The 16,329-nt window shown below is 58.5% G+C and overlaps 1 protein-coding gene across 4 annotated transcripts in view; it reads right to left on the bottom strand.

Moving 5' to 3' along the window:
• MCF2L (MCF.2 cell line derived transforming sequence like) overlaps positions 1–16,329 on the bottom strand; it is a 205,328-nt gene that overhangs the window by 89,786 nt on the left and 99,213 nt on the right. Inside the window, exon 1 of one of the 4 annotated variants that reach the window (XM_050766972.1) lies at positions 2,007–3,121. The exons of the other annotated variants lie outside the window; for them this stretch is intronic. Coding sequence (XP_050622929.1) covers positions 2,007–2,079 — 73 coding nt within the window. The 5' untranslated portion in view covers positions 2,080–3,121. Of the gene's footprint in view, positions 1–2,006; positions 3,122–16,329 lie in introns of those variants that run through there. 4 annotated transcript variants of the gene reach the window in all.

Raw genomic sequence — 16,329 nt, 5'->3', positions numbered from 1 at the left:
GCAGGGCGGTGCCCCGTCCTCCTCTGCCGAGTGACCCCGGGTGGCCTGTATGCAGCAGGCACCGGCTCCCCGAGGACACCTGCGTCCTGGAGGGTCACACCAGAGCCAAACCTCCCCACTCACTGGGCTGGCGGGAGGCGTGACCTGTGGCCACGAGGGAAGGGCCACAGCCTGGTCTGCCTGGAACACGTTAAAAATGCCTAAAGGAGAACAAAAACGGTTGTCATAATGAATTCTTTCTTTTAAAATTAAAAACAACAGTCCTGACTGTACCACGGTGACCTCTCTGTGGAGTCCAAGTGTCTCGGGCCTTCTGCGCCTCCCCCAACTGGCCCCTTCTGGGCCCGAGGACAGACCTCCGAGGCCAGTAGGGCTTGCCCCGCCCTGCATTTTACTTTCTGAGAAAAGTCACCCACATATGGCAAGTTCCTCAAAGGTCCCCAGGCCTCTGCAGGAGCGAGGAGGGGCACAGTGAGGAACGCAGGCCAGGCTGACCCTGGCTGACGCTGGCACCGACAATGCTTCTCTCTCAATGCACCCTAAGAGGATGTGAGACACTAAAACAGAGTCTGCGGCAGGTCCCGGGGCTGATCAAAGAACCGTCAGGGCTCAGAAGGATGATTTCTCCTCTTGTTCACGGTGGTCCTGGCTTTGCCTGGTCCTTCAGGAGGGAACTGCCGGATGGGATGGCCGGGGCATCAGGGGTGCGGAACCAGGGGGCACCCAGGGGACATAACCTCCCTTAAAGCAACCACCTGCCCCTGCTCACACCGGAGCCTTCCACGGTGCCCCAGAGCCAACCCCATAACCCCGGGCAGCCACCTGTACCTAATCATGCCCTCACCCAGGCTGGAGTACAGTTGTGCAAACAAATCTTATTGCAGCCTTGACCTCCGGGGCTCAAATGATTCTCCCCTCTCAGCCTCCCAAGTGGCTGGGACTACAGGCACACACCACCACACCCAGCTTATTAATTTTTTTTTTTCAGATATGAGGTCTTGCTATGTTGCCCAGGCTGGTCTCAAACTCCTGGGCTCAAGCGATCTCCCAGCCTCAGCCTCCCAAAGTGCCAGGATTACAGGCGTGAACTGCTGTGCCCAGCCAGTTCTTTATTTTAAAATTGGAAACTTTAGATGTTTATTCAATGCCATTGGTAGCTAAGGTCTGATTCAATAAAATTCACAAAGATGCTTATTTTATGAATTATTCATCAATAGTTGGCATAAGTACCCACTGGAAAATATAATTAGGACAAATCTCTTGAAAACGAGTACTCCATTCTTAGAAAAGCATCAACAAAACCCAGGCTGTTTCCTCCCCATGTGGCCCCTTCTCCAAGGACCTTGCCCCAAAGCTCCAGTTGTCAGGACGGGGCCAGTGTGGACCAGCAGCCCCTGAGCCCCGACCAGACCAAACGCACCCAAACCTAAGACCACAGAGGCTGCCCAGCCAGGTCCACAGGCTCGGCCAGGGGCCTCCCAAGTCCCATTTGCCTAGAGAGGGCAGCTTGTCACGCCTGGCACCACGGGTGGCCCCGCTGTGGGGACAGCAGTGGCCGGGTGTCTCCTCCTCTGAGGAGCTACAGCCTCTCCACCAGCCAGACGTGGGCGCTGCCGTCATTTGTCCACACAGCCTGTCTATGAGAAACCTCGAACAAAGGAGCCAGTGGAAAGGTGATCCCAGCCTTCCGGGACCAGCACAGATGGTCCCTCACAGGGCAAGGGCAGAGGCGGCCCCAGTGCTCACCAGGGACCCCAGGGCCATGGCCCTAAACCATCCATCCGGCAAGGCCTGTGCACACCTTCCCTGCCAAGGAGCAGGGCTCCTCCCGTATTGGAGGCACCTGTCCCAACATCCATCCCCGGCATCCCCCAGCCCCAGGCTCCTGCCCCAGCAGCCTCCGAGGATAGCGCTGGGTCCAGAACGTCCGCCCCGGCCCCGTGTCCCCACACGGTCGCCCCATAACACCTTCTGGGGAGCCGAGGACCCACCCGTGCCCCACGCACCTGCGCCAGCCTTCAGCAGCAGCCACAGTGCCCAGAGGTCCCGGCACAGCAGTGACAGCCGGCTCACCGTCATGCTGCCCACTGCGAGTCAGGAGCCCCCGACCCGGCTCCTGGAACGCCCTTCCCAGGCACACAAAGGACGGCGCAGCACCAGCACCATCTTGGCCGCGGAGCAGGGACGCCACACCTTCCTGGGTTTGCTGCGCAGACCTGGTCTCTGCAGGGCAGCCGGCCGGCTGCTCCTCCCAGGGCCTCCGATTTGATGTCCCTGATTAAGGAGCGGCATCGGCTCACTTATCCCGCTGCAGGCAGCTTAACTGTTGCAGTCCTGGCGACAGCTGAGCCCCAGCCCAGGAGGCTTCAGGTTCCTGGTGTTGCTTGTCTAGACCCTCCCTGCAGGGGCCCCATGCTCTGCCAAAGTCCCATCCACTGAGTGGCAGGGGCCTGGGCTGGCGGGGGCCATGCTTAGCAGAGATCCGTCCCCTGAGGCAGCCCCACGGCTATGGGGACCTGGGCTGAGGTCCCCAACCGCTGAGCCAGTACCAGAGCTGCAGCGACCTGGGCTGGCAGGAATGAGCTGTCCAGAGAGTATGCTGACCCAGGGGGCCGAGCCCTCTGCCCTGGCAACACATGCCCATGGGGAGTTGAGCCTTCAAGCGCCCGGGAGGCAGCTGCGTCTCCTGTTCTCGTCCGTCCGTGGTCACTGAGTTCCTTTTAAAGCTGTATGAGCAGGGGCTGTTCTCAGAATACCCCTGCACCGAGAACACAGAAGGCAGGCTCCTGGCTGCCTCTCTACTTTTCCAGGGCACGGAGGGGGACACTTAAATACGACACTTGAAAACCGGCAGTCCCAGGGGGGCTCCCAACTGCTGCCCTGAGTGGCAGTCCCACAGAGAGCTCGTTCAAACTCAGGTTCTGTCCCCGACGAGCTCCCAGGTGACCTGAGACCACTCGTCCAGGCCCAGAGTTTGAGCAGAAAAACCCAAGAAGCTAAGGGGACCCACGCACATCTTCTGAGAACGTACCCAATCCTGGAGTCAGCCCGAGCCAAGAAGGACTGGGAGGGACGCTGGATTTTGGTGGGACCCCGGCCTGCCATGTCCCTGCTGGCCCTGGCCTCTTCCGGCGCCTCTCTCTGCAGAGCCTCACACCTGCACTGACCCCTGCCCTGCATGTGTCCAGCACAGCACAGCCGGCCCTCCAGGCTTCAGCTTCTCCCGCTGGGAACACCGGCCCCTGGGGCTGGCTGACCCGAATGCCAGACACCTGGCTCCTGCCTCTGGGAACATCGGCTCCCTCACGTCCAAACGCTTGCTGGAGGGGAAAGTGCGGCTTCACCAGGCCCTGCCTCTGGGAACATCAGCCATGGATGCTTTTCTTGTGGCCATGATCGCACTGACAAGCACCAAAGCGAAGCCTAGAACCTCACCCTTCCTGCTGGGCACCCTGCGCACACCTAGAGGAGGGACGCCTGAGAGGGGCCACTGCTTCCCCCACACCTGGGTTCTCTGAGAGTCAGCCTCATCCCTGGGGCAGGAACGTCACTTCTGTAAGCCCCTCCGCAGCACTCACGCCCGCTGAGGGGCTGTGACATCCATCCACGATTATTTATGTCTTCTCAGCCCAGCTGTCCTTCCCTGTAAGCTTGGACCTGGGGCTGGCTGGTGCCCATGGTGTGGGCTGCCCCCGAGCCACAGAGAGTGTGGGCACATTGACCCAGACCTCCTGTGTCTGGGATCTCTCGTGTTCCTACCTTCTGCCGTCAGAACACATCCCAGATAAGCTCTCCCCAGAACACGAGCCCCAGGGGAGGCCACCGCGTCATGGCCCCTCACGCCGTTACCATGGCACCAGCTGATGCACCTGTCACCCGCACCTCAGCCCTGCCTCCGCTCTGGGGCCAGGCGGCATCTTCATTCCCAGTCCACTCACCACCCACGCCTCAGCCCTGCCTCCGCTCTGGGGCACGCCGGCGTCTTCATTCCCAGCCGACTCTAATGTCCGAAGCATGTTTTGCAGGCACAACTCCTACGTTACCAGCCGGCAGGGGCATAGGAGCAGATCACGGTGCCACACAGTGGGTCCTCCTACAGCTGAGCACAGTCCAACGCGTCCTCACCTCCAGCTTCCAACCCCCAACAGCAAAGCACGCCCAGAGGCATCAGCCTTGGGACACACGTACCAAACAACCCCTCTCCCACAATGTGCTCAAGGCCTGCAGAGACCCCCGAGGCCCGAGGCCCACCTCCTCCCTCGGTGGTCCCAGCACTGGAGGACACGGAGGGCTGGGATGTCTCAGGCAGCCACACAGCGGCCGATGCAGATGGAGTGAGCAAAGATCAGCCGAAAAAGAGGACTGTGTTCTGAACAGGAGGCTCTCACAGACAGGCCTCAGTTTTTAAACAGAGGGACAGTGAACGGTGCCAGAGGCTGTCCTCTAAGGAGAGGGCGCCGTGTGGGGAAGGAGGGGCCCCTGGTACAGATGCAAGGACCTTGACAAATCAGCTGCTCCCTCTTCTGTGCGTCTCCCCCGGCCCCCGATGTCTTGTCACGCTGAAGTTTCTGGTGGGCAAAGGCCATGCGCCTTCATGGTACACAAGCAAGGGGGCCACCCCACAGTCACCACAGGGCAGACCCAGGCGGTCTGGCCCCAAGCCAGGGTGGACCTGGCCATCTTTAGGAGGGACTGGCTCATGATGGCCCTGTTCCAGGGAGGGCTGGCCCTGCTCTGTGCCCGTGGGGGTGCCGCAGATGATCACAGTAACACCCATCAGAGGCCGGAACACGTGACCCGAACCACACATGGGAAACCATCCCCGGCTCATCGCTGTGGCTGCGGCTGCTCACCCACCGTTTCTCACGCAGTCCAGGAGACTCAGGGCTCCCCACCCACAGCTCTTGACCCTTCCAGCTCCCTGCTGACCGAGTCAAGGCCAAAGGCGTCCCTGCAGCTTCTCTGGCGGGGGCTGGAGATGGGAAACAGCTTTCCTCCAAGAGCCGTGGGAGCTCGCGTGGCCTCAGGCTGGTTTCTGTCCAGTTTCCGAATCACAAAAGCTGTTCCAGGCACCTGGACCTTCAGCCAGAGACAGTGCACATGAAACCACACCCACAGCAGAGGCCTCCATCCGGCATAAGACAGAAGCGACTCCACACCCGGGATCGGCAGCGCAGTAGAGAAGCCAAGTCCAGAACGAGTTGATGCCAGACACACGGCTGTTCCCCAGGAACGTACATTTCGGACACACGGCTGTTCCCCAGGAACGTACATTTCGGACACACGGCTGTTCCCCAGGAACGCACATTTCGGACACACGGCCGTCCCATCCCCCAGGAACGCACACTTCGGACACACGGCCGTCCCGTCCCCCAGGAACGCACACTTCGGACACACGGCCGTCCCGTCCCCCAGGAACGCACACTTCGGACACACGGCCGTCCTGTCCCCCAGGAACGCACATTTCGGACACACGGCCGTCCCGTCCCCAAGGAACGTACACTTCGGACACACGGCCATCCCGTCCCCCAGGAACGCACATTTCGGACACACGGCCGTCCCGTCCCCCAGGAACTCACGTTTCTTGTGATTTCTTGCAGGCTTCCCTTTGGTGTGATTTCAGACCCATCCTGGGAGCCCAGTCAGCTCCATGAATAACGTAACCAATCACGTGGCCTCCTTGGTGAGGCCTCCAGGACCCTCCGGAACCCTCCAGAAATGTCCGAAGCCCATTTTCCCAACAGCCCCGGCCAGGTCTATGGCTCGCAGCCTCCTCATGCTTGGCCTGGCTCTGAGCTCCCCCTTCCCCGACACGCCAGGGCCCTGGGTTTCTAGTTGTTATCTTTTGTGTGCTGCTTTCCAACTTTGTTACACATTTAAGTTGTGCCTTCCCAAGAACAGCAGTGAGGAGACTTCATGCTTTATTTGGCCCTTACCTTTTATTTGTGTGTATGTGCTTTACAAATGTAGCTAGAAATTACATGAATGAGCGTGTCTAGGAGCTGTGCTGCGTGTGGGGGTTCGGAACACAGGATGGAAAGTGGCCCAAACACTGCAGTTTAAGCCCAGCAGGCGCCCAATGGACCCCGGGGCCCTCACTGAAATGCAACACAAAGGCCCCGCACACATGGGCTCACGCAGGGCACAGAGCTGATGTGCCGGCTTCAGGGAGCCGCTGCTGCGGGCAGGCCCAGCACCTCGGCCAAGAGCCCATTCCTGCCCTGTCGGGATCAGCTAAACAGGAAGGAGCTCCCTGCCTGGAGAGGAAACCAGACACGCCAGCCCCAGATCGGCAGATCTGAACAATGAGCCTCACCACGCTGGGCCCTGCACCTTGGGGACGCCCAGGGGGCCTGGGGCCCTTGTCCAGCAGGAACTCGACCGATCGCTGCCCACCCCCAGGAGCTGTGGCGTGACGGCACCAGGTGTGACGGTCGCTTCCCACCCCCAGGAGCTGTGGGGTGACGGCACCAGGTCTGACGGTCGCTTCCCACCCCCAGGAGCTGTGGGGTGACGGCACCAGGTGTGATGGATGAGGGTGGAGTGGCCAACCTGGACGGGCAGTTGCTTTCTCCTCCTCCCGGATGGACAATTTCGTCTTACAAACCTGGTCAGCCCTGTCTGGAGCCATGAGACTGTGGGGTGGGACCCGCCGCACAAAGCAAACAGCTAAACCTTAAGTCAAATAAAACACCCTGTAGCAGCAGACGCAGAGGGTGCGGCTCACCAGCTGGCTGGGGCTGAAGGGACAGTGGACGCGGGGCAGGGGTCAGCGACGTCCATGCCCCCAACTCTGCCGTAAACGCACGGGTCCCGGCTCCGGGTGACAGTGACGTCTACACGGGTATCTGCAGGAGCTGCCCGTGTAACACTGCTCCGAGAGTCTGCCTGCCAGCTCCTCGGCCCCCACCCTGCGCAGGGGCGTCAGCAGCACCCCCATCAAACCTGGAAGCGCGGACGGCACCTGCTGCCTGGGTTCAGTGCAGCCGAGAGAGGGCAGCGTGTTTTCCTGGGCCAGACCCACAGTGGTCTTGGTCTCAAGACTCACCTGAGGCTCTCGATGGGAATTTGGGGCTCTGGGTCTGCCGCCGAGCTGGGAAGTCGCTCTCCCCAGACGGAGACATGAAGATGAGATGATCTCAGAGTCCCCCGGTTCATGGGAAGCAGCCGCTCGGCTGGGAGAGCCGTGCAGGTGAGGGAGGCCCGGGGCTGGCAGCAGCACCTGCCCAGGCCCAGCTCCCGCAGCTGCCTGGCCACACCTGAGACAGCGAGGGCGGGACCGGCCCAGCGGCTGCCAGGGCGCGTCCAGATCCGTGCAGGAGTTTCATGGGGGTGGCAATGGCAGAGAAAGCAGCTGAGGATCCCAGGCAGGGGCTCGGCTGTGCACAGGCACAGACGACACAACACAGCCCCCGTCCAGATGCTGTGGGCAGCACTGCCAACCATCAGGACTCAGGAGAGATGAGGGGTGGCACCAGGTCTCCACCCACAGGGCTCACCAGCAGCTTGGACGCCATTCTGGGCCATGAACCCATTTGAGGAGGACAGTCTCGGGACCATTGGGTGCATCCGAGAAGGGCATTCCTGGGTCTGTGGGGAACACCTGAGCAGCACGGTCGCAGGATGCCGTGGAGAAAAGATGGAGATGCAGGGCCTCTGAAGGCCTCTGAAGGGCACTGCCCACTCTGGAACACCATTTCCCCAACAGATGTTCCACGTGGTGGGAAACATTCGCCATCTTCTGGGTGGAAAATCACAGCACAGGTCGAGCCTGGCCCGTCCCAGGCCCGCTGCACACACAGCCTAGGGCAGGACGGCCCATCCTGGAGTGTCGGGGTCTCTACGGCTGGCTGGATGCAGGGACCAGAAACATTTCCATTCTTTTGTCAAAAACTCTCTAAAGTCAACACCTTTTCTTTATTTTTTTCTAGGCAAGGCCTCGCTCTGTCACCCAGGCTGGAGTGGAATGGTACAATCTCACTGCAGCCCTGATCTCCGGGGCTCAAGCGGTCCTCCCGCCTTAGTTTCCTGGGATTACAGATGCACGCCACCAAGCCTGGCCTACATTTTAAACGTCATTTACCTTTGTGATACAGGATGTCCTTAGAAGACGACGCGGGCTGGGCCAGCCTTGGAGACTGCACGAGTCTGGTGGCTTACAGAAAGTGGGCAGTCTCTAAATGGGGCCCTGGGAGGGGAACTCGGGACTATGTGGGGAGAAAACGCCAGGCTCGGATCTGGTGAAGGCCAGTCTGGTATGGGCGAGGGCAGGGCCGTACTGTGCTTCAGCTGATGTAAAGGCTGCACCCGGCATCACTCCCTGGTGGCCCCCAGGTGCTGCTTAGTGTGGGGATGTCGGTTCCTGTGGGTATGCCTAGGACTGAACTGGCTTCCAGGCCATGCCTGCCCACTCATCTGGTAAGTCAGATCCCACCCATCTGATGCCACAGGGAGAGGAGAAGAGTCCAGGGGAGAGGGCAGGAATAGCTGAGGCCCCATCTGCTCTCCCACTCATCCCCCCATTCCTATGGAAGGAGGATTCAGTGACAGGATGCCAGCCGCCCCCACCTCCACCCCCAGAAGCCACACTCCTCCCTGCATCCTGCACGGTCCCACGCGGGGCACAGCCCAGGGGTAACTCTTCAGGCCAGCAGGCCTTGGAGCTGCAACACCACAGGCTCACCCTGCCACCGACCCCACCTCAGCCGCCAGCTCCCCTCTGCTCTCCTGAGGCAGAAGTGGCAGCCCCGAGACACTGGCACCCAGCAGTTCACACAGCAGCAAGGATAGTAGTTGCAGTGCCAACATGTACGGAGTACCAACTGTATACTCGATGTTGCCTTAAGCTCTCACACAGCTTAGTGCTGACGGTATACTGGGTGCTGCCCTAAGCTCTCAAATGGACCCTCTTTCTTTAATCATATGCTCAGCAAACAGGTGTGTTCAGGAGGCGGACGGGCTCGAGAGCGAGCCCCGGTCTACGTCCCCATTCTGCTGGTTGACACGAGCTCCGTGCCCTCAGAGAGTCACTAGACACCCCGAGCCTCCGTGAGCGAGTGTGTAAAACGAGCTGAGCCCGGGGCACGGGCACAGTGCCTCCACACAGCGGTGTGCCACCAAACAGCTGATCCTGGAGAGGAGAACACAGGAGGGGCAGACACACGTGAGCGCCATGCAGGTCAGAGGATGCGGCACCACGTGCAGAAAGGTGACAGGAGACGAGGGGACGGAGGGAAGCACCCCGGGGCCTGTCCAGAAGCAGAACCTGGGGCGGTCGCGGCAGCCCAGCGCACGAGGACACTGCCATTGTTCCCCCTTTCTGGGGGGTAAAACCGAGCCACACACGGGTCGAGGGCTGCCTGGGCTCACAGGGGAAGCGCAGGCCTGGGTTTGAGCCCAGCCCGCTGGCTTCACAGCCCCCAACCTCGGTGGCCTTTCCGACTCACTCACCCGACCAGCGCAGATGGGACGGCTTGGGGGGCCCAGATGTCCTGCCCACAGCGGCGACCCCAGGCAGGAGAGCGTGTGCCCGGGAGGATGCCCCACCCTCGGGGCTTGATTTACTCCCCGGGATGAAGGACATCGCGCGGCCTCACCGCAGGCTTCCGGGCTCTGGGCACATTGGTCACCGAGCCCAGCTGTTCAAGCAGCCACATTCCTGACCAGCGGGAAGAAACGAGAAAGCTCACCAAAGGGGAATCCAAATGTCTGAAAATATTTTCACCAATATTTTCTCCGCTCTCACACACTTTTACAAACTCAACTCAGATACTCACGAGGAACTCCCCCACCAGCCCCTGCCCGAGACACCTGCATAGACCGTGACGTCAGCTTGGCGCCCACGCGCCGCGCTCCGCCGGCAGCCACGCCAGCCGCTGCCCGAGACACCGGCACAGTGACGTCATGTTGGCGTCGCAAACACCCCACCGCACCCCGCCCCGCCGGCAGCCACGCCAGCCGCTGCCCGAGACACCGGCACAGTGACGTCATGTTGGCGTCGCACACCCCCCCGCCCCGCCCCACCGGCAGCCACGCCCCTGCCCGAGACACGGGCACAGACAGTGACGTCATGTTGGCGTCGCACACACCTCACCCTGCCCCGCAGGCAGCCACGCCAGCCCCTGCCCGAGACACCGGCACAGTGACGTCATGTTGGCGTCGCAAACACCCCACCGCACCCCGCCCCGCCGGCAGCCACGCCAGCCCCTGCCCGAGACACCGGCACAGTGACGTCATGTTGGCGTCGCACACCCCCCCCCCCGCCCCGCCCCACCGGCAGCCACGCCCCTGCCCGAGACACGGGCACAGGCAGTGACGTCATGTTGGCGTCGCACACACCTCACCCTGCCCCGCAGGCAGCCACGCCAGGCCCTGCCCGAGACACCGTCATAGTGACGTCATATTGGTGTCCCACGCACCGCGCTCCGCCGGCAGCCACGCCAGGCCCTGCCCGAGACACCAGCACAGACAGTGACGTCAGGTTGGCGTCCCACGCGCCGCGCCCCGCCCCGCCGGCAGCCACAACCTTGCCTGAGACACGGGCACAGACGGTGACGTCAGCTTGGCGTCCCACGCGCCCCGCCCCCCGGCCGGCATGAAGGTGCTTTTTTTAATCAGGAAAAAGACGAAGGCGGAGGGTCTGCTGGGACCCTGTCCTGGGTACTGCCCTCCCACCCCACCCCTCTTCTGCTCTCTTTAAAATGAAGGTGTGTTTGCTGCTGTTTTGATTGTGCCTTTTATTTGAAAAAAAAATCGAGCTGTGGATCTCCTCGCTGTCTTTCTTCGCCTCCCGATCTAAGGGAGGGGAAAATCCTACCCAGGAGGCAAGCATGTCTCTTAACTGGAGGCAGATCTCCAAGGTATCTGTGGTGTCATCCTCACTCAGAACCCCATTCCCAGCTCACACAGCCACTTCTGGTTCTGAAATGGGCTGGGATCACCTAACCACTCCCTCTGAAGTCTGTCTTGACCAATGGCACCACCGTCCACCCCAAATTCCAAACCCGACATTGTGGGGCCATTGACGATGACCTCTCGCTTCTTCTCTCCAAGAAACATCCCTAAGCCCCGTCCCTCCTGCCCCGAAACCTCTCTCCAGGCACTCTCCCCCTCCCCTCCCACTGCCACTTCTGTGGTTCGGATCCTGGAGCCTCATCCGACGTCTGAACAACTAGGATGGTCCTAAGCCACTTGTTTCCATGCAGTCCCTCCCGACTGCCACCTGCTCACTGATTTCCTTGCCGAAAGCGGAGTCTCATTTCACATCTCTGCTGAAAACCCTCCTGGCGGTCTCTGTGGTTAAGTCAAATTCCTGAACCGGTGTTGACACCAGACCCCTCAGGTCAGCCCACACTGCCCCCCGAGCCTCTGCCCTGGGGCATCCTGGAATACCCGCCATGTCCGTGTTGCATGCCCGGCGCTCCCCTGCCGCCATGTTCACAAGAAGACATCATGTGGCTTTACCGGGGCTGTGCCATCCCTGTCTCCATCACCAGATCCTCCCCCAGCCTCTGTCAGCACAAGCTCTCTGTGGCCTCCCCATGCCCCACGCCACCTCTCCCTCGGCGGCAGAGCGCGTCGTAACCTCTGGCTTAAAAGCCACCTTGCTGCAGAGGCGGGAGCTTCTCCTCACCCCAGCGGCCCATGGACTCATGCCTGATGCCTGCACACGTTTGGCAGAGACTGAGCCGGGACTGCCACTGTAAGTATCTTGGGGTTTGCACCAGGGTCTGACTCAGTGTAGACACCCTTACGAGATGAACACACATCACTGAGAAGTATTTTCTTTGTTCCCAGCTCAAATAAAATGGGAAAGTCAGTGCTTTTAAAGCCAGAACTGAGGTGAACTTTTCAGTGTTTCCGATGTTCTGTAGATGTACAGTATAGGAGGCCTAATGCAATAAAAATGATTGGCTATGAATCAGTAAGGGGAGAAGGGTAAGTTATGTAAGTGCCAAGTTCCACCTTTCCCCACCTAGAATATTCGGTATCCATTTCACAAAAACGAGACCGGGCTGAGAAGCTTCCACGTCATTATTCAGTGGGCCCAGCTCACTGCTTCAAACTCAGCTCCCTACAGGCCACACTTATTTCCCTAATCCACTCCCAAGGAATAGACGTGCAGCCCTGAGGATGAGAAGTGGCCACCACAGATGCACAGCAGGAACGTCTGGAGCGCCCTGGGCAGGCGGTGGCTCTCCCCACAGGAACACAGCTTCCCCGCCTACCGCCCTCCCTGAGATGGGGAAGTAGGGCAAATTCCAACCGGGCCTCATGGCATCAGGAAGCACGGTCCAGGTTTAGGCAGATTCTCAAATACACATCCATTGGCTCCCACTAAACATGGCCAAGTATCTCCTACAGGCTGGGTATCCCGTATCCGAAATGCTTAAGGCCAGAAATGTTTCGGATTTTGGATTTTTTTCAGTTTGGACTATTTGCATATACATAATGAGACATTTGGTATGTGACCCGAGTCTAGACACGAAATTCATTTATGTTTCACACACACCTCATACATGAAGCTTGAAGGTAATTTTATACAACATTTTAATTTTGTGCATGAAGTAAGTTTTGACTGTGACCTATTGTGGGGTCAGGTATGGATTTTCCACCTGTGACATCATGTCGGAGCTCAAAAGTTTCAGGTTTTGGAGTATTTTGGATTTTCCAATTGGGGCACTCAACCTGTAATAAAAAGGGAATACTTGCCTTGTTTAAATAAATATTTTAAATACAGTGAGATCACTAGGGAGGGTAAGACAGGTGCTTTTAACAATAAATTGTTCTTGTGGGCTGAATACCACATAGGCCAAGCCCTGTGGAGTCGGCTGTGGTTGAAACCAGAACCAGCCAAATCCCGCCCTGCCAGACATGACTTCCGGTAACTTAGCCTGCAGGGAAGGGCTCCTGGCTCTAAGCAAATGGGCCCCTTTCCTGGCCAGGTAGCACAGTCTGCTGCAGGGCATGAAAATCGGGTCACAAACAGCAAACGCCAAATACTCTCAAAAAAAGCAAATTTCAGTGCATCCTGAGCTGCCATCTTGAGGGTCTTTTTTTATCGAATCATTTGCAAACTTCTGATAGATTTTTGAAATACTTAGCAACTTCTAATAAAATTTCCAATGTTCTAAAGAAGTCACACTTTAAAAATCTGCTGTTATTTCCTTGTGGAATGAGTACTGTAACTGGAGAATGTGTCTGAAATGTGTTCGTATCCTGAGAGACATCCCCCAAAACACAGTGAATCAGGTCCTGGGAGACGCCCCCCCAAAACATAGCAAATCAGGTCCTGTGAGATACCCCCCAAAACACAGCAAATCAGGTCCTGGGAGACACCCCCCAAAACACAGTGATTCAGGTCCTGGGAGACGCCCCCCAAAACACAGCGAATCAGGTTCTGGGAGACGCCCCCCAAAACACAGCGAATCAGGTCCCGGGAAATGCCCCCCAAAACCAGCGAATCAAGTCCCACACAACGTGTACAAAGTTAACAGAAGCAGGTAGCAGGCGGCCGGATTTCGCAGAGAGCCTCTGTGAGCGCAGTGTCATGGCCACACTCAGGTTCAGCTGAGGCTCTGCTTCCTGGAAGGAAAGCTCCCGTCCCGTCCCCTCCTGCAGGCCCCACAGAGCAGCTGGACGCAGGTGCAGAGCCCCAGGTGCAGAGCCAGGTGGCGGAGGCCGAGCAGGCTTGCTTTGTTTTTGTCTCTGTGGCAACGATGTGCCAGCACAGACCTAGTTTACTGTCACATGGCTGCGGGGTGGCGGCTCAGGGGAGGCGGTGGCGGGTTTTCGGGAGCGCGTGCAGCCAGCTGCACTCTCCTCAAAGCTGATAAACACGCCAGTTCTCCTTAACCCAGGTCATCCCTGCCCGTTGTTTAGAGAACAGGGGCTGATTCTTTGCTTTCCCTGCAGCATTGGGCCTGGCCTGGCACAGAGCAGACGCTGGGCACACACTTCCCAAGTAAGCGAAGAAGGAAGGGATGAAGAAAAGCACCCCTTGGGCCGTTGTCATCTTCTGCTAATTCATTTGTTCTTAGCTCCACACAGAAAACAGTTAGGTTTTCTGAAAATTCGTGCCTGTACATAGAAGTCACGGAAAGTCCTCTGAACTCCTCTTGGCAATCGTGGAAAGTAGAGATCTCCTTGCAAGAGCAGACCCCGCCACGTGATTCTGACGAACCTGTGTGAGGGTCTCTGCCAGCCGCCGCTCCCTGCCTCGGCCACTGGGTGGTTTATTATGTCACACTTCTTAAGGCACCGCATTTGGGATAAGCACTTGCGTTGGGTTTGCTTAGCACACTCTTTACTTTGTCCTTGAAAAAACAGACTTCTCTGGGATGAAGACAAAGTGGTCTCCTGTCCCCGAACTTACCTGACACTGCAGGGTTTGGAACAAATATCCTACGACGTGACTGGACCTGGTGTAGCCGCCACATTCTGTAAGTTCCAGGGGACTTTAAACATAAGAAAGTGACGAAGGGTAGGAACTTCACGGTAGTTCCTGTGCGTTAAGGAAAGACAAGGTTCCCACAAATCTGAATGGTTTAACACAGGGATCTCCAAGCCCCGGGTCACAGACCGGTACTGGTCGGGCCGCACAGCAGGAGGTGAGTGGTGGGTGAGTGAGCAGGGGGTGAGCAGGAGGTGAGCGGCGGGTGAGTGAGGACTGCCTGAGCTCCACCTCCTGTCAGATCAGCAGCGGCGTTTGATTCTCCTAGGAGCGAACCCTACCGTGAGCTGTGCATTCGAGGGATCTAGGCTGTGGGCTTCTTATGAGAATCTAATGCCTGATGATCTGAGGTAGAACAGTTTCACCCTGAAACCATCCCTACCCCTGGTCCGTGGAAAAGTTATCTTCCATGAAACTGGTCCCTGGTGCCAGAAAGGCTGGGGACTGCTGGTTTAAGAGATTGGCAAATTAAAAAAGAAAACATCACTGAACTCGCATGGAGTCTAAGACCTCAGGGAGGACTCCATGTGGCAGCTCCATCCCCTGCTCAGCACAGACGCGTCCCTCCAGGCCACACAGAGCTGCCGAGGATTAAAACGCACCACACCTGTGCACACACAGGCACCAGCTCCGCAGGGAAAGGTTCATGTGCCCAGGCCCTGCTCCCCACACCAGGCAAGTGCTGGCCTTCTCCACCACTTTGCTTTCCGCTCTTTTAGAAATACGTTCTTATCGTGGCAGGGCTGGACCCCAAAGGTGCTTAACAACCTTTTCGGCTCACCATGTAGAATTAAAAAAAAAAAAAAGCAGTAGATGACCACAGAGAGCATCGTGCATCCCGGGCAGAGGCAGCCGCGCCACCACACACGGCGGGTGCACGTGCGCTGCCACAGACGCCGTTGCCTTCCCTTCGGATTGGCGCAAACTCCTGGTCTCAGCCCCAAGACGAGTGGCGTCTGCACCTCCAAAAGGAGGCTTCCTCATCCCGCAGCCCAACCCCGTGACTTTCTTCTAAACACGCTGTGTATTCAGAGCAGTCTTCTGATTCCCAGCCCCGTTCCCCGACTCTGAAGAACAAAAATATACAGCCGGATTCCAAGTAACTGTGACAATGGGTGTGTGTTGCTTGGGTGAGGCTGTCCCCTCATGGGCTGGGCGGGGTCCGTTCTGGTCATTTCTCTCACAGGTCTCCTGTGATGAGGGGGACGATCCCACCTGTGTCCGCCCACAGCCATGGTGCCCGTGGGTACTTCCCACACCCCTGCCGGACTTCACACTTTCCAGACACACTGGCCCCTTCCAGGCCCTGGACAGGGATGGGAGGCAGGATGGGGGCAAGGGAGCCCAGCGGCCAACCCTCTCACCACCGTGCAAAGACCAGCAACCCACAGCACAGAGGACTTCCCTTTCCTCTGCCACCACCATGGAAGTGAAAACGTCACGTGCAGCGCAGGCCGAGACCTCACACCCGGCCCCCTCCTTAGTCTGCTAGACCGTTTTGGGCAGAGCAGCTAAAATCTCTGAACTCCAGGACTCAAGTGTGAGGCTGCAGAAGGCCAGCTCTGCTTCCCCTGCTAGGCCACTCTGACGTGGTTTTAATTTGTCTGAGGAGGGGAGTCTGAGCAGTGAGTGAAAAGCAAGAGAGGAAAAAGACAAATGGGTGCTGGTGCTGAACTTGTGCTGGGCAGATCAGGGGGCAGACAACGAGCCCTGGGCTGCGTCTACAAGGTCCCCGCCCCCCACTGGGGCTGCAGGTGCTCCAGGCCCACACCACCCTCCGCGTGGCTGCAGACAACAAAATTTTGGAAAAGCACTGGAAAGGGCAGGTGAGGGAGATGCCTTCTGGGACCCCATCAACCTGAACCTGAACAAGCTGC

Source organism: Macaca thibetana, chromosome 17 (assembly GCF_024542745.1).
Source record: "Macaca thibetana thibetana isolate TM-01 chromosome 17, ASM2454274v1, whole genome shotgun sequence".
In the NCBI taxonomy this organism is placed as follows: Eukaryota; Metazoa; Chordata; class Mammalia; order Primates; family Cercopithecidae; genus Macaca; species Macaca thibetana.
This window is presented reverse-complemented; position numbering and strand designations above follow the sequence as displayed.